This window comes from Leucopleurus acutus (assembly GCF_964270905.1).
Source record: "Leucopleurus acutus genome assembly, chromosome: 10".
Lineage (NCBI taxonomy): Eukaryota > Metazoa > Chordata > Mammalia > Artiodactyla > Delphinidae > Leucopleurus > Leucopleurus acutus.
In genome coordinates this window covers 72898041-72919703 of record NC_139153.1, presented here as the reverse complement: position 1 = coordinate 72919703, position 21663 = coordinate 72898041, and the positions used below count along the sequence as shown (strand labels likewise).

Sequence of the window (21663 nt, the reverse complement as noted above, 5' to 3'; positions counted from 1 at the left end):
AGGCCCGACGACCCTCCCTATGGGCAGAGGACCCTCCTGGAAGAACCTGGCTCCGGGGAGACTGCGACAGCGCCTTCCTAGATGGCACATAGTGGGTTCCTGAGGCTCGAGGTCCTTTGCAGCTGTGAATGAAAAATGTTGCTGCCCTATCCGCAAAGGACGCTGCAGCCATCTAGCCGTCAGCCAGTGCTGCGGCCCCGTCGGCGAGCCCTAGGGAACCGAGGATGGAGACAGATGGGCCGCCGGCTGCCAGGCCCTCAGCCACTGCAGACACTACCAGCGGCGCACCCTGAGGGGGCTCAAGATGGGAAAGAACAGGATACTGGCCTTGGATAGCTAAGGCGCATATCAAAGGCAAAGGTGTCAGTGAGCCCAGACTCTTGCATCTACCTGTTCACAGAAAAAAGCTCAAGTCACTAACGTGAGACGTCGGGTTTTCTTTAATTAACAGTAATCTTTTGATGTTCTGACTACCTGATTTTGTCGCAGAACTCCTATCTATCTTTCAGAGCAGTCCCTCAGAGCTATCTGAGCTTGCGTCCTCAGAAAGTCTGCCAAATAAAATAATTCTCAACTTTGAGGTTTTGCTTTTTTTTTTTTCTTTTTCAGTCTACAGTTTTGGTGACCATGGAGGGAACCAGAGCAGACTTCTCTTCGCCTGAACTCTACGAGGAACCGGACCCTTGGTACTGGCAGAGGCCTCTTGTGCCCATCCGCCTCCTTGGAGAGTTCATACGAACTTGGGTGAGTCTCTCCTGGTTCTTGGATCTCCTGATTATTGGTTGATTATCCTGAGTTTTATTTGGCAGTGTCTAGCAGATGCCTGGCTCCCCAGTTGAAAGACATTGGGGAGTGACCTCCCTAGTTGAAAGATACTAGGGGAGCCCAGTTGTGAAAGACACTGGAAGAAAATGCCCCCCAGCTGAAAGATACTGGGGGAACCTGGTTGAAAGACACTTGGATTTGCTCAGTTGAAAAGATATTTGGGGACTTCCCTGGTGGTCCGGTGGTTAAGCCTCTGCGTTTCCGCTGCAGGGGGCACGGGTTCCATCCCTGGTCAGGGAACTAAGATGCCACACCGCGCGGCCAAATAAAAAAAAAAAAAGTACTGAGCAGTCTGGGCTGAATGTTTAGATAAGAGGGTGACCCGATGTTTTCCTCAAATGGGCTACCTTAATAAGAATTTGTCAGGATAAAAGTGCAATAGTAAATTTTATCCCCGACGAATTCAGCTTTAAAACGGGAAATAGATTCTCTCAAACAAAAACGAAGGGCATCAGAAAACCAACCTCCGATTAACACTCCAGCCAGATTCATGAATGTACTGAGCTCATACTTGCAAGTACCTACTTAATTGGAAGTCAGAGGAAATCTCACCCTGAAAATGACTCAGATTGGGCTCATTTATTGAATACGCAGTTAAGTTAGAAAAAGCCGGCTTGATAAAAACATCTTTTCAAAATTCTGACCTTAAAAAAAACAAAAACAAAAACAAATAAAAGCCCTTCCGGGAGAAGTTTCATTTCTCTTCCTGTGTCTTTGAGATGTAAATGTTCTACTTGACCTTCTTCCAGCCTTTTGCGTGTATGGCTTTTGAGAACTTGGTCTCTGCCATCCAAAAGGTGCACATATGGTGTACATTTGGCAGCCAATCGAATAGACTGGGATTCTGAGCAGTCTTTTGTCTAGCTGTACCAACTCTCGGGGATTTTTTGCCATCTTAACCTTCATTGCGTCAGCCTGTACAACAAAGGCCTTTACTTTCTTAGACTATTTTTGGGAATAAACTTTCTGGATCTTGTTTAGGCAGCAGCCTTCACACTCTCTTGTGGGGAATGCCTCTTGCGTCTTATTGGTTTGAGTCACTATTAAGATACATCTTATTAATGGCCAGATGATGAAGCCTTTAAATTGGGAAAACTCTGAATTGGTAAAGTTTTAGGGAGTTCTCATTATAACTAGCTGTTTTATTAGTACCTATGAGGAAAAAAAAAGGTGGGAAAAATATATGTAATGGTTAACCTAAGAACTCCCTTAGTTTAAAACAACCCCCCACCCCCAAAAAAATGGTTTGGGAAGCCTTATTGTGGTCTCTCCTTCCCCTCAATGGGTCTTATGGATAACAATAAAAACAGAATAATTAATTTTAATTAGGTTGATTAACAGGAAAACAAGAAAAAAGTGAAGGGAAAGTCTAGGGACTTTTTCCCAACAAGTTGGAAATTTTAAGGTGGTTACTTAAAAATGGAATAAATAAAACAGATGTTAATGGGATTAAATTAAAGGTTTGATACAAAACTACCTAAGGTTGGATGGGCCAAAGGGACGCACTATTGGTTACCAGCATTAAAGGGCCCCAAACAAGTCTGCTGTATTTACCCCAGTTTAAAAATATATATTTAAAGGGCTGGAAAGAATTACACTGAGATACTTGACCAACAGTTACTTGGGGCAACAGGCCAATTAATCAGCTTAAAAGATTGACAAAAACGCCTGAATTCCTTGGAGCCCACTGGACCACCAGGGGAGTCCCTGTCTTGCAAATCTTGACAACAGAAATGTAAATACAGCCCACAGAAACCTGAGACTGAGCCTAATTAACTCAATCAGAAAGAACCTGAAACTAAGGAAGAAAAAAAGGAAAAAGTGGCCTTTTTAAACTCAAGCAGCTGGAAAGTCTCCCTCAGCCAAAATCTAATTCATAGCCTCCTTAAAGGTTTATCAAGGACAAATACAAATCTTAAGTCTTTTCCATAAATAGTAAAGGCTTAGTAATCTGAGCAAGCAAATTTAATTCATTCCAAGTGTTATTTATAAACTAGTAAGTTTATATTGTAATAACTGATTCATAACTAAGGTTTTTTTTTTTTTTTTTGGCTGTCCCACACAGCATGTGGGACCTTAATTCCGCAACCAGGGATCAAACCTGCGTCCCTTGCAGTGGAAGCTTGGAGTCTTAAACCACTGGACCAACAGGGAACTCCCAATAACTAAATTTTTTTTTTAACAAATACTATTTTATTCTTTACAAAATACATAGTGGGCTTAAGGGTACAGGTCACAAATTACAAACGGGAAAAGCACAGGGAAAAGTTGAGACAAATGCGTTAAATGACAACAAGGTTGTGTTCACCTAGAGGGGTGGGATAGGGAGAGTGGGAGGGAGATGCAAGAGGGAGGAGATATGGGGATGTGTGTGTATGTATAGCTGATTCACTTTGTTATACAGCAGAAACTAACACACCATTGTAAAGCAATTATACTCCAATAAAGATGTTTAAAAAATGACAACAAGGTACCCATTAATACGGAATCCATTTAGAATAAAACAGTTCTTTGTTAGACAAGGCCAAGAGGAGGTACCTTGCTGAGTAGAAAATGCCAGTTACCTAGAAATATACTTCTATCAAAAAGTAGAAAAGTGTTAGTAGTGTACCTATATTAAATCATAGCGTATACAGGTCCAGTGTTCCACAGTACAACCATTGGTTTTAGGCAGGAATCTGTGAGAATCTTGACTGCATATCTTGCTGGAAGAGGAAAGCCTCAGGACTGATTAACTTCCCTACCTTCCATAAAGCTTTGTTCAGGTGACTTTGGAATGTGGTGTCAAACACCCTATTCATTTCTGCCGCAAGTTCCCGCAGAACAGACACTGTGGACTCATCCCTGGCATTCAGAATCTGCACAAAGAATTTATTCCACAGTTCACCACCTTTTAGCTCATAAATATTTTGGCTAAGTTTCCAGAGGGACCCATCCCAGAAGACCTGCAGGTGTTCCTTGAACAATAGTAAATGTGCTAAATCTGCTATACCAAACAGATAGGGAGAAGAACAGTTAGCCAGGATCTTTTGTCCTTCCAGGATCTGTACAGTCTGAAAGCCGCTGAGGTTAAAAACGTCTAGCTGTGCTCTAAGGTCAACACTGTAGGAAAAGTCCACTATCTTCAGAGCTTGATTGTTCTTACTACAATCATAGGGATCGTGGATTCTGTTTCTAAGAATCAGACTCCTTGGACTCAAGTCACCATGGACTATTTCTGCTTTGTGTAGTTTCTCCACCATTGTCAAGAGGTTATAAATAATCAACACTGTCATTTCATGGGTCATAAAGTCACTGTATTGAAGAAGATCCTGAAGGGTGAAGCAGTTTATATATTGGTGCCAAACGATACAGCCATCTTGGTATTGATACCAGCGACACAAATTATCACACTCCTTATTTAAACATTCCTTTAACTTGAAGTTGATATAAAAATCCCATGGGACAGGTTGAGAAGATACCTTTATTATGGCTAACTCTGCAGAGTTTCTCGGCGTCACCCAGAATAATTTATGGTCTTTGCATAACAGGTATTCTTGTTTAATGCAGTAATCCTCATTGTCTAATTCAATTTCCTTGTCTATTTCCAAATTAGGCATTGGTCTATCTTCTACGAAAAACTCTGCAGAGGTACTCAGCTCTGGTTGGGATTTTAGCAGTTGTCTGTGGTACTGTGAACACCAGGGTGACTGAGTAGGGCTGTCTGTAGTCTCACTAGTGAGCTCCAGTTTCTCAGGAATTTGAAGACATTTGATGGAGGAGGTGCTTGCAACTGAGGCAGAAGATCCGGAGAACCCAGAGGAGTGTGTGGCTTCACAGCTGTCTTCAATAATTGGGCCCCAAACTGCTGAACTCCACAATCCAGAGGCCCTCCTTTCCACATGTTGCCTCTCCCCTTCTGCGCAGTTCCTCCCAATAACTAAGTTTTAAAGTGAAGCTATGAGATTTCTAGTTTTGTCTGTTTATGTGTCTGTGTGTACATTATTATGAGATATTATGAGAAGTATATACCTCTAGAAATATCAAAATTAAAACTTAGAAAGCTCTATATAATTAACTTAAAAGTAAGGTGTTACAAACTAAATATTTCTAAATATAAAAGAAAGTGGTCAGAATGAATTTCAGGTTTATGTGATCTAAGAAATATTCAATATTAACATTTCATTTTTAAAAATGTTTTTATTGATGTATAGTTGATTTACAATGTATTAGTGTCAGGTGTACAGCAAAGTGGTTCAGTTTTATATATATACTTTTTTTCTTTTTCAGATTCTTTTCCTATAAAGGAAAACAAAATATTGAGTATAGTTCTCTGTGCCATACGTAGGTCCTTGTTGGTTAACTGTTTTATATATAGTATAACATCTGGTATTAAAGCTAGCTTAAGCTCACTGACTTAATTAATATAGACATGTCTTACTGTATTGTACCTAGGTTTACTAAAGGTTAATACATTCATGTCTTTTTTTTTTTTTTTTTTTGACTGTGTTGGGTCTTCGTTGCTGTGTGCGGGCCTTCTCTAGTTGCGGTGAGTGGGGGCTACTCTTCTTGGTGGTGTGCGGTCTTCTCATTGTGGTGGCTTCTCTTGTTGTGGAGCACGGGCTCTAGGCGCACGGTGTTTGGTAGTTGTGACTCGTGGGCTCTAGAGCACAGGCTTAGTAGTTGTGGCTCGTGGGCTCTAGAGTGCAGGCTCAGTAGTTGTGGCGCACGGGCTTAGTTGCTCCACGGCATGTGGGATCTTCCCGGACCAGGACTTGAACCTGTGTCCTCTGCATTGGCAGGTGGATTCTTAACCACTGTGCCACCAGGGAAGCCCAGCATTCATGTTATTTCTGTTACAGACTTTGTCAACAGCAACAAATTAATGTGGTAGGATAATATTTTCATAAGTTATAAAATGAAGGTAAATGAGATAGGAGTTTTCAGGTGAACTCTTTTAGAAATAATTATATCTTGGGTATGTCTGTCTAAAATAGTTTCTCTAGATTTTTGGTAACTTGAGTTTTGCTAAGTTAAGTTAAATGATGGGAATTTATTGAATGTCCAGGTCGTTTCAAATGAGATAAAATGCTGAAACATTAATTGCTAAACAGGTCTAAAGTTAATCACTTTATTCTTCTTAGGAAAGGAAAAACTAAAGATGTCTGGGTTTATTACAAACATACCTTGTACCACATTGAGGAAAGAAATTATTTTATATGTTTCTAGAGGTTATGGGATACTCCAATCAGGGAATGCTGGTATGACAAACAGCTTATAATTACTTGCTGCTTGTTGGTTTGTGCTAGAGATTAGGTTTTTTTATGTTTCTTTTTTTTGCGGTACGCGGGCCTCTCACTGTCGTGGCCTCTCCCGTTGCGGAGCACAGGCTCCGGACGCTCAGGCTCAGCGGCCATGGCTTACAGGCCCAGCCACTCTGTGGCATGTGGGATCTTCCTGGACTGGGGCATGAACCCGTGTCCCCTGCATCGGCAGGCGGACTCTCAACCACTGCACCACCAGGGAAGCCCAGAGATTAAGGTTTTTAACAGTTAAAATTGTAGTATGTAATTAGAACTACTAAAGATAATAAGGGAAATATTTCAGTATGCAAGGAAAGTAGCAAAAGAAGGTAGTAAATAGCAAAATAAAACATAATTCTCAACTTTTAGGTTGTGAATCTTTCAGTCGATATAACTCTGAGATCTGGAGGGTGTGACTGTGTCCTGCATAGACTAGGACCCTTCTTTCAGCAAAACAAGGTATGAGGAATGGAAGTACATTTTGTTAAGGGGAAAGAATGATTTTGTCCTAGAGCTGGTTATTTCTGTATTAAAAAAAAAAGGGACAAATTAATATGAATACAGAAACTTGTAGAAGATTTGTAAAAAGGGAGCCCTGAAAAAGGAGTTTTATACATGGTCAGGCTCATATTAGATTCAATTTAATTTTGTAAATGGATTTTGTTATTAAAAGTAGACTGGGGCTTCCCTGGTGGTGCAGTGGTTGAGAGTCCGCCTGCCAATGCAGGGGACACGGGTTCGTGCCCCGGTCAGGGAGGATCCCACATGCCATGGAGCGGCTGGACCCGTGAGCCATGGCCACTGAGCCTGCGCTCCGCAACGGGAGACGTCACAACAGTGAGACGCCCGCGTACTGCAAAAAAAAAAAAAAGAAAATTAAAAAAAAAAGTAGACTGGTGCAAGACTGGATTTGGTTCTCTCTTTTAAGAGAATAAAGTTTTCTTGAAATACTGCTTTTGGTAACAGATTTTGTGAGCTTTTTTGCCTTTAAGTGATCTTTTTTTTTTTTTTGAAATTTTTTGTCACTTTGGTTAAGTGAGTGTTGTTTCACAGTGACCTGTGATCCTATTTGACCAAGTGTTAATATTTCTGACAAATATCCCAAATATCAAATTCTAACAAAAGTTCTTTTGACCTCTGGTTACCTCTGGGATGCTTCAAAGGAACCCTAAGACATCTCAGAGAGGATTATTAAACTAATTAGGCCTATTTGGTATGTTAAATTACTTGAGAAACATTGTCAAATGATTGGAGATGAGCCTTAGTTATATGGCATGGATAAATGTTATAGATATTCCAAAATTTATGTGAAATTCCTAAAATTCTGATATGCTCTGGTATAGTGTTATCAGTCATAATTCTAGTTATTATCTTAAAATGTTACATGTCTTAGAAATATCCAAGTTTCTTGCCAGTTGCCTTGTAATCAGATCTTTAACCATGCCATTTAAGTCTTGTCATTTATAGACAATCATTGTTTTACTCTGAAGCTTTTATAAAATGGAAATCTTCAAGAAAATTCATAAAAAGGGTTTCTGACAAATATAAGTTTCTGATAATTTTGGATCATACCACTGAACTAGGTAACAAATTGCAAAACTCTAATGGAAAACCTGAACACTTCATCCAGATCATCAGAAATTAATTACATGGGACTGAATGAACTGATAAACATGATTTATAATTTTATGACTTTTTCTGTAATATCCTGGCTTCTAATCTTTGTTTTCTAGAAAAACCTTTCCTCTTATGCTATGACCTACAAAAAGTTGATAAAGTATACCTTTATAAACAAAGATGAATCATTTATCTTCTTCACTCTACCTAGTCCTTACAGAATTTGGCTTCTCCAGCTGGGTCTCCTGTGGACTTGATGGTTTATTACAACCAAATTACAACTAGTTATACTAATCATTGTTTTAATTTGTTCTCTTTGTTTCCAGATTGTTTATGCTTTGTGTTTCTCTCTGCTGTACTATGACCTTATTAATGTTACTAGCTTTATTACGTATCCCATCTAGTTTATAAGATTGTCTCTTGCATTACCCAATGTGTAACCAGGTCTCCAACAAAATTAATGATGGCTAAACATCTTGAGGAAATAGATCAATAATTGTAACAGTGTGATTCTAGATATGAGAAGAAGCAACAAGGGAAAACATTTCCTGGATCATAATAGACTAGTAAGACAGGTGATCCAGAGGATTTTACATTATCAACAGGGCCTAATCCAAGAAAAGTTAACACATCGAGTAGGCTATCAGCAGAATCTTTGCCTGATCTAGGAATGAGCCTTCCTAGCACCATGGGACAAAATTGGTCATGAAATGTCTCCCAAATATTGGTCGAATTTTATTACTAAGGGGAAGCACTGTGGGTGAAAAATGTTGCCTGCCATATCAACAAAGGATGCTGCAGCCATCACGCCATCAGCCACTACAAACGCCCCTGACGGTGAGCCCTGAGGGAACTCGAGGAGAGACAAACGGGCTGCCACTGCCAAGCCCTCAGCCACTGCAGCCACCCGAAGGGCGCACCCTGAGGGGACTCAGGAAGGGAAAGAACAGGATCCTGGCCCTGGACCGCTAAGGTACATAGCAAAGAAATGATTTCAGTAAGCTCATACTCTTGCATCTTCTCATACATAGAAAAGTGTTAAATTCGTTAACTTGAGATGTTTGGTTTTCTTTAGTTAACAGTCATCTTTTGATGTTCTGACTACCTGGTTTTTGCTGCAGCACTCCTGTGTATCCTGTAAAGGCTGCTCCCTTACTTCTTTGGAGCGGCCTCTCAGAACTGTCTTGAGAAGCTGCCTCCCAGGCTTGAGTGCTCAGAAAGTCCACCAAATAAAACTTAATTCTCAACTTTTAGGTTGTGCATCTTTCAGTCGATATAACTCTGAGATCTGGAGGGTGTGACTGTGTCCTGCATAGACTAGGACCCTGGATACTGGCCACTGCTGTTTCTCTTTTGTGCATTCACCACCACCTGTCAGCTGGACTTAAGCCTCCTTGGAGCATCGCTGTGGTGGTGGTGGTTGTTTTTTAATTAATTAATTTATTATTTTTGGCTGCATTGGGTCTTCATTGCTGCGTGTGGGCTTTCTGTAGTTGCGGTGAGCGGGGGCTTCTCTTTGTTGTCGTGCGCGGGCTTCTCATTGCAGTGGCTTCTCTTGTTGTAGAGCACGGGCTCTAGGCACGAGGGCTTCAGTAGGTGTGGCACGTGGGCTCAGTAGGTGTGGCTCGCGGGCTCTAGAGCACAGGCTCCGTTGTGGGCACGGGCTTAGTTGCTCCGCGGTATGTGGGATCTTCCCAGGCAAGGGCTCGAACCTGTTTCCCCTGCATTGGCAGGTGGATTCTTAACCACTGCGCCATCAGGGAAGCCCCACTGTGGTTGTTTTGTATTTGTATCTCTAGACAGTGAGCCTCAATTAAAAAAAAGAAAAAAAAATGTAATCCTGTTTCAGTCCTTATATGTAATTGAAACAAATCTCATACTTTACTACTTGCAGTGCATAGATGTGTTTTTATTTTTAAAATGCTACTTAGGACACACTAAACGGTTCTGACCAACTGGGAACGATTTCTTAGGAGTGTAGAAGTTAGTGTTTATCTCCCGATTCAGCTTATTCTGGTGGTTGTGGAAGTGAATTTGGGATCCAAGTGGCATTTTTATTTCAGACAGCCATTCTCCAGATAGGCAGTGAAAAACAAGGCTTGATGAAAAAACTTGGCCCCAGAATGACAACGAATGAAATCTCAAAGCATAAAAAAGAGCCAGTCAACAACAACCCCTAGAACCTTAGGCTCTAAGAACCAGCTGGGTCAGGCAAGGGGCTAGAGGCTCTAGAGCCAAGGAGAAGTTTTTTTTTTTTTTTTTTTTTTTCAAGGAGAAGTTTTAACTACCTTGTAAAGTCAGTCTCTTTAAATCAGCCGCATGACTCACTGCACCTACTATTGTTTCCTGAAACTAGGTCTTTTCTCCCTACACCTAGAACATATCAGGTATTTACGTTGACTGTCGTGATCCCACATTAGCACACACTAATAGGACTAATTTTCCCCAGAAAAAAGGATAGTCCCATAACTTGTTCAGGGAATGGTATATAACATGGTACACAATACAGAAGAGCATAATTTTTAAAACTTCCTTTACATAGATTTCTAAGTTAAAAACTGTTGTTTTGCTTAATACTCTTAACCATGGGAGGCAGTCAGGCTAGACTATATTAGCCCCATTTTATAGGCAAGAGTGGAAACATTTCCATATTTAGTATACGACAGATCTGGGATATAAACCCTGGGGCTTCCACACTCAACTGCTCTTTTCCCGTGACTTTTTTTTTTTTTTTTGCGGTTTGCAGGCCTCTCACTGTTGTGGCCTCTCCCGTTGCGGAGCACAGGCTCCGGACGCGCAGGCTCAGCGGCCATGGCTCACGGGCCCAGCTGCTCCGCGGCATGTGGGATCTTCCCGGACCGGGGCACGAACCCATGTCCCCTGCATCGGCAGGCGGACTCTCAACCACTGCGCCACCAGGGAAGCCCTCCCGTGACTTTTTGATACATCATTTTAAAGTACTCTGACTTCACAATGCTTTACAGTATAAGAGTAATATCTATAACATTTCATCCTGGCAGGTTCACTCTTGAGCCAGTTAACTGTGAAATAAAATTCATATTTTATGGAAAGAGAAGAAAAATTGAAACAAAAAATCTTCTCTGCCTTTTGGCCTCCTCTCTCCCACCACTGTGCATTGTGTATCTTGTATTATGCGTTGACCAAACCTTTACCATCAGCGGAAATTGCTACTCAACCATAAAGAGCAACATTCTCCTAAGACAGTTCCTTAAAGGTAACATTCCTTCTTGATGAGGGGTCACATGGTGCTCAGATGTGGATTATGTAAATTGTCAATAATATGTCATTTGATGTACAGCCCTCCTCTGTCTCAAACAGCATATATAACTGTATCTTGACTTCTAATGGGCGGAACAATTCTCAGGGCTTTGTGAGATGCTCTTCCTGGGTTATAATCCTCAAATTTGGCTCGAGTAAAATTTTCCATTTCTTTTTTAGATCGACTGATTAAAATTTTTCATCGACATATGCAGCAGGATATAGTCAGCAGGATAGTCAGCAGGATATCAGAGACTCCTGCCAGAGGCCACCGGGAGTCTATGCAGAACAAGTGCTTGGTGCCAGTGTGGGCCCATTGAGCCCCACCTGCTTCTCAGCACTCCCCAGGTGTTTTTGGTGGGTTCTCCTGATATTTGGATCTCATTGTTTGGGTGTTGATCCTAAAAATTTTATTTGAGCTGGTTTTCACTTAAGACTTAGAGTCTTAAGGGGCACCGGTGCATTTCCTAGGCACCTAGGGCGTCTGGGCAAGAGGCCCAGGGAAACATGTGGCTGGGGTTTTGTTAAATTTGGCTTAAAAAAAAAGAGTTGATATATGGTCTGAACAAAACTTTTGCTAGTGAAATCAGAGACTGAATTATTCAGCGCCAAAGAATAAAGGGACATTTTGCTCCTTCCAGCCACAAGCCATCCTCAGATGACTGAGGATCTTTGGGAAGTGTCTGAGGATCAATTTTCATGATGTGTAGCGGTCCCATAGGGAAACCCCATTATAGTCATTAAGTAAGTACTGCTCGTCCAGGCGGCGTGACAGAGGCTGATCACCTAGTGTTCCGAGCACCCAAGATGGTTTTAGGCTGTCACTGGGAGAAACTGAGCCACCTAAAAGAAGTCGAACCAGGGAATTCCCTGGTGGTCCAGTGGTTAGGACTCTGTGCTTTCACTGCCAGAGGCCCAGGTTCAATCCCTGGTCAGGGAACTAAGATCCAGCAAGCCACATGGTGCAGCCAGAAAAAAAAGGTTAGTATCTGCAGATTTTGGTAACTTGAAACTAAACCAAGGTAAATTATGAGAATTCATTCACTATCTGGGTCATTTCAAACAGGATAAAATTCTGGAACATTAATTGCTGGGGAGGTCTACGTTCTTAGAAGAGGAAAACTAAAGCATAAGCATAAGTTTGTCAATCAGGAAGTGCTGATATGACAAACACCATTTTTATTTATTTTGGCTGCGCCATGTGCGGCATGCAGGATCTAGTTCCCTGACCAGGGATCGAACTTGTGCCCCCTGTAGTGGAAGCTCGGAGTCCTAACCACTGGACCACCAGGGAATTCCAGAGAAAAATTAAGGTTTTAAGGTTAAGAATTATAAGGGAAACATTTTAGTATGCAAGGAAGTAGGATGTGTGTTTTCAGCAAAGAAGGTATGAGGATTGAAAATGCATTTTGTTAAAGGAAAAAAGGTTTTGTCCTAGAGCTGGTTGTTTCTGAATAGACACAGAAAGTTGTGGAAAGTTTGTGGAAAAGGAACACTGAGAGTTTTGTGCGTGGTCAAAATTGGCTGAGATAAGATTGAACTTAATTAAGGAAATGTTTTTTTTTTTTTTTTTTGTGGTACGCGGGCCTCTCACTGTTGCGGCCTCTCCCGTTGCGGAGCACAGGCTCCGGACGCACAGGCTCAGTGGCCATGGCTCACGGGCCCAGCCACTCCGCGGCACGTGGGATCTTCCCGGACCGGGGCACGAACCTGTGTCCCCTGCATCGGCAGGCGGACTCTCAACCACTGCGCCACCAGGGAAGCCCAAGGAAATGTTTTAAAGGTAAAGTAGTATAAAACCTGAATTTGGTCCTCTAAGAGGACAAAGTTTTCTTAAAATATTGAACTGCTTTTGGTAATAGATTGTGAGTTTCTTTGTGTTTAAGTGATCTGTATTTGCCATTGAGATTTTTTTTTTAAGTTTTTAATTTTTTTGGCCATGCTTTTGGCTCATGGGATTTTAGTTCCCCGACCAGGGATCGAACCTGGGGCCCTGGCAGTGTGCGCACCGAGTCTTAACCACTGAACCACCAGGAAATTCCCTGCTATTGAGAACTTTTATCGTCACGCTGGTTAAGTGAATTGATATTGTTTCACAGTGACCTGTGATTCTATTTGACCAAGTGTTTTAAAACTTTGGTTTTTTTTTTGTTTTTTTTTTTTCGGTATGCGGGCCTCTCACTGTTGTGGCCTCTCCCGTTGCGGAGCACAGGCTCCGGACGCGCAGGCTCAGTGGCCATGGCTCACGGGCCCAGCCACTCCGCGGCACGTGGGATCTTCCCGGACCGGGGCACGAACCTGTGTCCCCTGCATCGGCAGGCGGACTCTCAACCACTGCGCCACCAGGGAAGCCCATAACTTTTTGATATTTTTGACAAACTTTCCAAAGATCAAATACTAAATGAAGGTCATTTGACCTCTAACTTTGAGGTTTTCCAAAGGGTCCCTGGAGCACCTCAAAATATTTGTTTTCTCTCCATCTCAGAGAGAGGAATATTTGGTATGTTAAATGGGGAGCAGTTAAATAGATGGTGATAAAACTTTAGTTTATGTCATATGTGTAAACATTATTAATATATACATTCTAGAAATTAAGTGGAACTCCCAAAATTCTGGTATGTCCTGGTAAGTGATATCAGTCATAATTTTAGTGTATGTCACAGCAGTAACCAAGTTTCTTTTCAATTGCATTGTAATCAAGTTCTTTAACCTTGACTCTTAAAGTCTTTTGTCATTTATAGCTAGCTATATGGTCAGTTAACCAGATATTTGGTAGAAATGAGGTTAACTTTAGAAAGAAAAAGATTGTTTCAGTGAATATTCTAGTTTTGTTAATTCAGGCATTTACTGGCTAAGACTCACTTCTCAGATAGCTCCTTGCAAAGTTTAATTAAAAGGACACTGTTTCTGAAGGCTATCACAGTACTCTAACTTTGGATGAAGATCAGATCCACCGTGAGCTGCAACCAGGACATTATTCATATTGGAAAAGACATCAGATAAAGGACTCCTTGGGCTTCCCTGGTGGCGCAGTGGTTGAGAGTCCGCCTGCCAATGCAGGGGACATGGGTTCGTGCCCTGGTCCGGGAGGATCCCACATGCCGCGCAGCGGCTGGGCCCGTGAACCGTGGCCGCTGAGCTGAGCCTGCTTGTCGGGAGCCTGTGCTCCGCAACGGGAGAGGCCACAAAAGTGAGAGGCCCACGTACCACAAAAAAAAAAAAAAAAAAGACTCCTTGCAGCCGTGTTGGAAGGGACCGTATCAGGCCTCTCCTGAATGAACTGAAACTCGCTTTTGTTCTTTTTAATACATTTACTTATTTATTTTTGGCTGCGTTGGGTCTTCGTTGCTACGCGCGGGCGTTCTCTAGCTGTGGCGAGCAGGGGCTACTCTTTGTTGCGGTGCGCCGCCTTCTCATTGCGATGGCTTCTCTTGTTGCAGAGCACGGGCTCTAGAGCACAGGCTCAGTAGTTGTGATGCATGGGCTTAGTTGCTCCATGGCATGTGGGATCTTCCTGGACCAGGGCTCGAGCCAGAGTCCCCAGTATTGGCAGGCGGATTCTTAACCACTGCGCCACCAGAGAAGCCCTGGCAGGTAGATTCTTAACCATTTCATTACCAGGAAGCCCAGTGAGATCCCCTTTAACCAGCTAATTAATGCTGCCTGTTCTGGCCATAAATAATCCTTTATATTAGATGTTGAGTATCAGGTAGCTCCTAACGGGAACCAGTGGATTTATGGAACAGGTTTATGACCTTGGCTCTCCCCAGTAGGGAGATTCACAATTGGTTTCCCTTGGTCACTTACTTACAGGCAGCCTTGGAAATAGTTCCTGCCAAGCTGTCAGTCTGCCTTTAGTGCAGGCACACTGGTTTCTATCAGTTTTCCAATGGTACTACCATTTGGCCGTGATAATTAATTCACCTCATGACCCATGAGGAGTCAAACTTTTGCTGGGAACAACCCTCTCTCCCAGTTTAGAGGAAGTATTGATACTATGAAAATGGTTTGGTCCAGAATTTTGGCTTGAACTTTTGCTAATAACATTGTTCCTCCTCCTACCAATTTAAATGAGTTTGTGGAACTTACAAGGTGATAGTTTCTTGCCTTTCACACTGTGTCATTTGCTCCTACTAAGATAATGATGTTTGAATGACTTGGAACTATAGGTCACATCTATAGTTTTCTATAAAATTATGGACATACACAATGTACATGCAAGGAAAACTGGCTTAAGTACCTTTTTGGACAACTTGGAATTGGCTGTCAATCCTTGACAAATATTCTGCCAGTATAACCCTCTAAAAGAGAGAACCGGGCTACTGGGACCCGGCATCAAGGGACATGATAGACACTGAGGTGGGCAAGCAGCCCCCTAGCTTTGAGGGACCAAACATTTGGTCACCTAATGCTTTCTGTCAAAAGATTAATGATCAACAGGGGCAAACTGTAAGATACACATTTTATGGCAAGACAAGAAAAATTTAAACCAAAAATCTGTGCCCTTTGGCCTCTTCTCTCCCACCACTGTGTGCTGTGTTATCTGCGTTATGCATTGACCAAACCTTCCCCATCAGCAGAAATTTCCACTCAACCATAAAGAGAAACATTCTCCTAAGACAACAATTCCTTAAGGGTAAAATTCCTTCTTGATAAGGGGTCACGTGGTGCTCAAGTCTGGATTATGTAAATTGTCAATTATACGTCATTTGATGTACAACCCTCCTCTGTCTCAAAAAGCTTATACAACTGTGTCTTGACTTCTAATGGGCAGAACAGTTCTCAGGGCTTTGTCAGATGCTCCTCCTGGGTTATAATCCTCAAATTTGGCTCGAATAAAATTTTGTTTCTTTTTTAGATCAACTGATTAAAGGCACAGGGGCTCAGCAATGTACCACCATGTTCTTAATAGGAAACACCCACTGGCTTGAAGGGAAAAAAGCCACCTTGGTAAGCCTTGGTCTTCCACAGGGCACAGAACCAGAGGACACTAGCAAGGTCCGAGCCCATGTGACCAATCCTGGTAGTGCAGGACTTCTTCACATAAGATGACTGGGTCCCTGAGAAAGATCTACCAACACCCTAAACTTCCAAGAAAAAAACTGGAGTGTATGCATGTTTTCCTGGGGAAAGGGTCCTTCCCTTCGCATAGATCCAAGAGTCGGTTAAAATCCTGAGCTAGAGAAAAGCACTAAGCCAGCTGCAAAGATGATAATAAGGAAGCTACCAGATACACCCAGAGCCAGCCAGTCGGAGAGCTCACTAAGCCGTCAGGGAAGTTAGAACACAGACTCACAGCAGACAACAGGGCATTGTTTTTGTGCGCTTCTTTCTAATTGTATTTCAAGTTCTTTCTAAAACAAGGCCCTTGGATACCCCAGGTTCGATATGCCCCTGGGCCTGGTCCACTGCTGTCTTGTATTCATATGTGGGTATTTGTTCGTTCACCAACATTAAATCCCAGGATAGGTGTGATAAAACAGGACTCCCTCCTCCATGGCACAAGTCCTTTGCTGGTTTGAGGTGGACGGCGGTCTTTGCAGAAAACACACAGGAACTTTTTCTTGGAACTGAAGTGGGATGAAAAGTGCCTGCCCTGAACATCACCATCTTTTCTCTGACCCTCCCCCTCCAGTTTCTGAAGATACAGCAGAAAATAATCTTGCTTGAAGATACTGGGTAACAATTCCATAAAACAAAAACACATGCTTCCAATGCACTGTGCTTTCAGATATGCTGAGAAAGAAAAACACAATTTCATTAATTCAAATGCAACTTGGCACCTAAGAGTAATCACAATAAAGAGCAATTTCAAAGAATTAACTTTCCTTCAACAAGTGATGATTTAGATCTTCAGGTCCTTTTTGAAATTAGTTTTCAATATTATTCTCTCTCCACCTCCAGGTAAATGACCACAGCAACAGAAGGTTTTCTGGTTAGTCAGTGTTTTCTATCCTGTAACTCTTGGGGTACACAAAACCCCATGCCCTAGCCAGGCATTCACTGTTCCAAGTATCTCCATCCATTAGACTTGGGAATACCAGCTCCCCTACCCCGAGTTATTCTCATACATTCGTAAATGCAAAAAGATCTTTTAAGAGGCAAGGCATAGCCCATCCAAAGTCAGCCCAAGGGCAGTTTTCAGCCCTGCCTTACCTGGGTTTAGTTCAGCTGCCGGATGAGCTGATTGATGCGTTCACCTCGATAGCCAGGTGAGCCCACTTCCTTGAGGAAGCCCACTCTATTCTTGGTAGCGTGACGGGCTACTGAGAGCTGGAAAGGGCGCAAGAATCCTGAGATCACCTGAAAATTCTTCCCCGGAAACGCAATTTCGTGAATGAGGTCTTCCAAGCAAATGACACCAAACTTCCCTAAGAAACATAAGGTTCAGATTCCTTTATTCATTTTCCCAGCACACACAGTGAGGCTCTTATATGCCAGAGCTCAGCACTCTGGCAGGTTCTTGGGACTCTTTCTGCTCCGACTCCTAAGGTGTTCACTTACCCAGGTGCTCCTCAATCACCGTGTTGTCTGTCAAAGGGATAATTTTATTCTTGACCTTGGCTTGTCCACGTTTCAAGATGAGTTCCCGAACTGACTTCAGATTTGGAAATCTATGTGTGGCAGAGTAAAATACAACCTCAGCCACCTCCCCACGGCCACCAGGCACACTGTATTAACTGGCCACACAGTCCAGCAGCCTGGCTAAGGATTCTACCAACCCCCCTCCCCAACGTGTCCTGCAACATGCTGCAGCTGGGATGCTCGGAAATTCACCTCCTTCAGGTGAAAAACCCAAGCGGCCCTATGTAATTAGAAATTAAAATTTATGCATACAAACGCTCACCAAATAAAGATTCATTTTCCAGGCAAAAATACGTCCTGGCTTATCGTCTAGGACTTTGGCCTTAAGTGACCCTATTCAAGAGTTTGAAATGAAATCCAAGGCTTTTTTGGGTTTTACTGTTTGAAGGAATACTACCTAGCTCTGCTTCAAGATTCCAAGAATTAATCTGTCCTCTACTCGTCTTACTCAGCCTTAGCCTACGCTGACCAAGCCCTGCCACAGCCCTGTTCAGACCATTGTCAGCCGCTCTGGGAACCCCCGCTCTACCCGCCCCGTGTTCTGAGACTCTCAAGGCTGGCAGCTGATTCCTGGTGACTGTGGTCGCAGCAAAACGTCCCCTGGACACGGCAACATGAGCAATGGAGGACAGTACCCTGTGCCTCCCAATGTTCTCAACCTTCTCAAACATGTGAATTCACACAAAAATCCATACTCACCCCCAGGTCACATAAGGTTCCACTATACGAAGCGTTTTTATGGTCCGAGGAGTTACTTGCATAAAGACACCACTGAAAATCTTACTCAGGCGAAGTCTTGCAATGGTCCTCTGCACCAGTAAACTCACCCCATTAATCCTGAAATGAACACCAGAGCAAGTCAGGCTCTGTCCAGCAAGCACCCATGAAATGTCTGCCACTACTGGGCACCCAGAGGGTAGGACACAGACCGTGACTTACAAAGTGCAACTGAATGGGAAGCAGCTATGTAAACAGGTCATTTCCATGCTATGTGGAGCAATACCTGAGGTGCTAAGGGAACAGAAATGATCCCTGAATTTGTGTGTGTGTGGGGTTGAACACATCAAGCTAAGGAAGCCAGGCTTGCTTCTGTGAGCATTAAAAGCTATGGAAGATTTTAAGGACTTCCCTGGTGGTCCAGTGGTTAGGACTCCAAGCTCTCACTGCCGAGGGTCTGGGTTCAGTCCTGGTCAGGGAACTAAGATCCTACAAACCACACAGCAGGGCCAAAAAAAAAAAAAAAAAAAAAAAAAAAACCCCAGAAAAAACCAAACTATGGAAGATTTTAAATAAAGGAGACATGATCAGATTTGTTTGGCCATCACTGAGGGAGCATATAAAACAAAATGGCGCATGACACCAGAGTCCGGGAAACCCAGCTAGAAAGCTGATGTGATAGTCCAGGAAAGAGATTATGTCAGTGGTAGGAGACTCGTACATATTTAAAACCCACAGGTGACTGGGTAGGGAAACAGAGGCAGAGCTGTATGTGCTGATAGGAATAGGTAAGGTATCACTAAACGTGGAAAAAGCTTTCTGTACTCTCCCCAGCACTGAACATGCTCCATCCACTCGACCCTGGTTCAGTTCCTAGAAGATGCCTTGATCCCCCACTTCAGGACTTTTTCCATCTGTGCCTGGAAAGCCGCCTCCCAACCCTTTCATGTTTGTAGGTCTCACCTTCAAGTTCCTGCTTCCCAGTGTCCCAAACCATGACACACCACACCGAGGGCCCCTTGTCCCCACATCCAGCACTTTATCCTCAAAGCAGTCAGTGTATTCTCATGTCTGTTTGCTTAAGCTCAGTCTCCCTAATCTTGAAGACAAAATCTATGTTTTGCTCAACCCTGAATTCCTAGCATAGCTTGCATTAATGGCTTAAGGCCTACTATCTCATGTCCCTGAAAAGGGTCTAAAGCTGAACCAATAGTTTGCCCCAGCCTCATGAAATCCAGCAAGTTCCCTACCTTTCGATGCGTAAAACAAAGGCCAAGGAATGTTTATCTGGCACTTCCAAGCCATGAGGTTTCACTTCTAGTCGTCTGAGTCGCACCTTGTCACGTAGTTGCCGCCAGGAATCATGTAGGAACCATTCTAGTCGCTTAAACTTGATCTCTTTTCCTTTCCTCTGCTACAGAGAAGGCAAACCATCACCGTTTTATGCCTCTAGTCATCTTTACTTCCACAACAGTAATTCATTAGTCACTACTGATAAAGCTTATTTCCCCCTATGTTCTGGAAAGGGGCGCAGACAAACATTCTCTATTCCTATATAGTGGGAAAACCAAAGTACCCGAGTGAAGGTGTTGTTGAGAAAACTTGGGAACTTATTGGGAAAAGTCCCTGCTAAATAAACAAAAACCCAATTAATTTACGTGCTGTCAGCCAATGTTTACCAGCAAGTGTTTATGGAACCTAACACTGTTAGGCATCATAAAGCTCACACTTCTTTTGTTACCTGCCTCCAAAATACGTATTTCTCCAAAAACATTCAGCAAATAGCAAAAATCGTTTGGTATATTAAAAAAGTTTTCTTTCAGGTACACAAGCATGTTTGGTCTCTCAAGTCACTTGGTATGAACCTGGAACTCTCCATTCACTTTTTCCTTAACAACTTTATGCCAGTATTTGGTTCGCTGAAAGTGATACGTATTTGCTAAGCAAAGACAAGAACCCTATACCTTGCATAATCCAACCGATAGGAGAAGAGACTGTCAGTACCAAATCTAGTTCAACACATGCTGGATAAAACTCATCAAATACAAATTCTAATGCCCTCCACCTGGTTCTCCACCATTACCTCCTTCCTTTGCAAAAGCGCCTGCTTTGCCTGGGTGGCTTTCAGGGCCTGATAAGCCTTCCTCTTTTTCAGGAGATTTTCTGGAACCAAAGGGATCTTTTTTCTTGGCCTGACACAGAAAATGGAGACAAACGATAGTATTAAGTAAACAAATCTTCAATGGATTTCCGAGGCTTCGGGAAACATTACTGTCTTCAAATTACTAAGGACTGAGGCGCCTCTGAAATCTGTGGTTTCTGGCTCCAGTCTTCAAAATAGACCTCTCACATTCCCTCGTCTCCAAAACCTTTTAAAAAGTCATGAACCCCTTAACCGCTGGTCCTCATATACGTCAACAGAGCTTTTAGTGCCACAGCTTTACAGACACCATCAGCGATGAGATTCGGCCCCGTGGGGCTGGGACGGGTGCAGACCCATCTGTAGGGGTAACACTTAAGCCAGGCTGGAGTAACCCACTCTCCAGCCCCGCTGCCTAAAAGTCAATCCTCTCCCCTTGAGGTAACCCGAACTCGACTGCAGCCCCCTCCGCCCGCCCACCCACCCACCCAACCCCTACGGCTCCTTACTCCTCCCTCTGTAATCTGGAACCTTTCCTATTCTCTCCCTTCAGTCCACAATTATCCTTATTTTCCGCCACCGAGAAATAAACACTGTGGATGGCACCGGATGCTCGAGACGCCAAGCCAGCGGCTCACAGCCCCCAAAACTTACTCTTCCTCCGCCATCTTTCCAACTCTGCGGCTACTGCTCATGCGCAGCCCCACCGCGTGGGGAAGAGAGAAACTTCTCTGTTTACTCGACCATAGAGACGTCTACTCTAGCCCATGGAGGGGCGGTCCGGGACGTTTTAGCGGCAGTGAACAGCTGAGGTTTTGCTAATCCCGATTCCCGCCAAAAGTTGCACAAAGCTTCCTTCGCACCGCTTCGAAGCTTTTTAGAGCCGTGTTATCTTCAAAACACAGCCTTTTTTATTCCAGCTGTACTCTCATAACGCTGGAGGCCGCGGTGTAAACAAACAACGAAACGCTTCCTACAATGCACCGACTTCCGGTGGGGGTGGGAGCTGCTCCTCCAATTTCCGCTCGCTGGGCTGCACGTTTCCTTTTCTGGGTGGGGAGAGCTGGGGCTATGGTTTTGGCTCTCACGTGTGGGTGGAGCTGTGTATGGACTACCTAGGACGGTGAAAAAAGGCAACTCTGATTCTGTCGGCCTGGCTCCGTCAGTGGGTCCCTGAGCAAGTTCTTTAATCCCTCTGTCCCTTAGTTTCCTTTACCC

The 21663-nt window shown here is 43.2% G+C and overlaps 1 protein-coding gene and 1 long non-coding RNA gene across 3 annotated transcripts; one reads left to right on the top strand and one right to left on the bottom strand.

The window, feature by feature from the left end:
• The first annotated feature begins 82 nt into the window (after positions 1 to 82).
• On the top strand, positions 83 to 12434 carry LOC309968025. 2 transcript variants are annotated; one of them, XR_014326555.1, is made up of 3 exons: positions 83 to 354; positions 610 to 744; positions 11184 to 12434. It is a non-coding gene; the product is annotated as an uncharacterized lncRNA (long non-coding RNA). The 2 variants fall into 2 exon arrangements; XR_014326556.1 differs by lacking the exon at positions 11184 to 12434 and adding an exon at positions 6539 to 6801 and having other exon boundaries at positions 610 to 6423.
• Positions 12435 to 16305: 3871 nt separating this feature from the next.
• Positions 16306 to 21354, bottom strand: RPL7L1 (ribosomal protein L7 like 1). Its single transcript, XM_082849114.1, has 7 exons — positions 21100 to 21354; positions 20389 to 20497; positions 19556 to 19719; positions 18288 to 18425; positions 17508 to 17617; positions 17160 to 17374; positions 16306 to 16739 (listed from the first exon to the last, which is right to left on the bottom strand). Exons 1-6 carry the CDS (start codon positions 21138 to 21140, stop codon positions 17166 to 17168), a joined length of 771 nt encoding a protein of 256 aa, XP_082705240.1. The 5' UTR covers positions 21141 to 21354; the 3' UTR covers positions 16306 to 16739; positions 17160 to 17165.
• Positions 21355 to 21663: the final 309 nt, after the last annotated feature.

Coding starts and splice junctions, on each gene's coding strand:
- RPL7L1 (XM_082849114.1), bottom strand. CDS start 21,140: ATGAGCAGTAGCCGCAGAGTTGGAAAGATGGCGGAGGAAGA. Junction 20,498..21,099: donor GGAAAGATGGCGGAGGAAGA/GTAAGTTTTGGG, acceptor TTTCTGTGTCAG/GCCAAGAAAAAAGATCCCTT. Junction 17,618..18,287: donor GAACCTTATGTGACCTGGGG/GTGAGTATGGAT, acceptor TGCCACACATAG/ATTTCCAAATCTGAAGTCAG.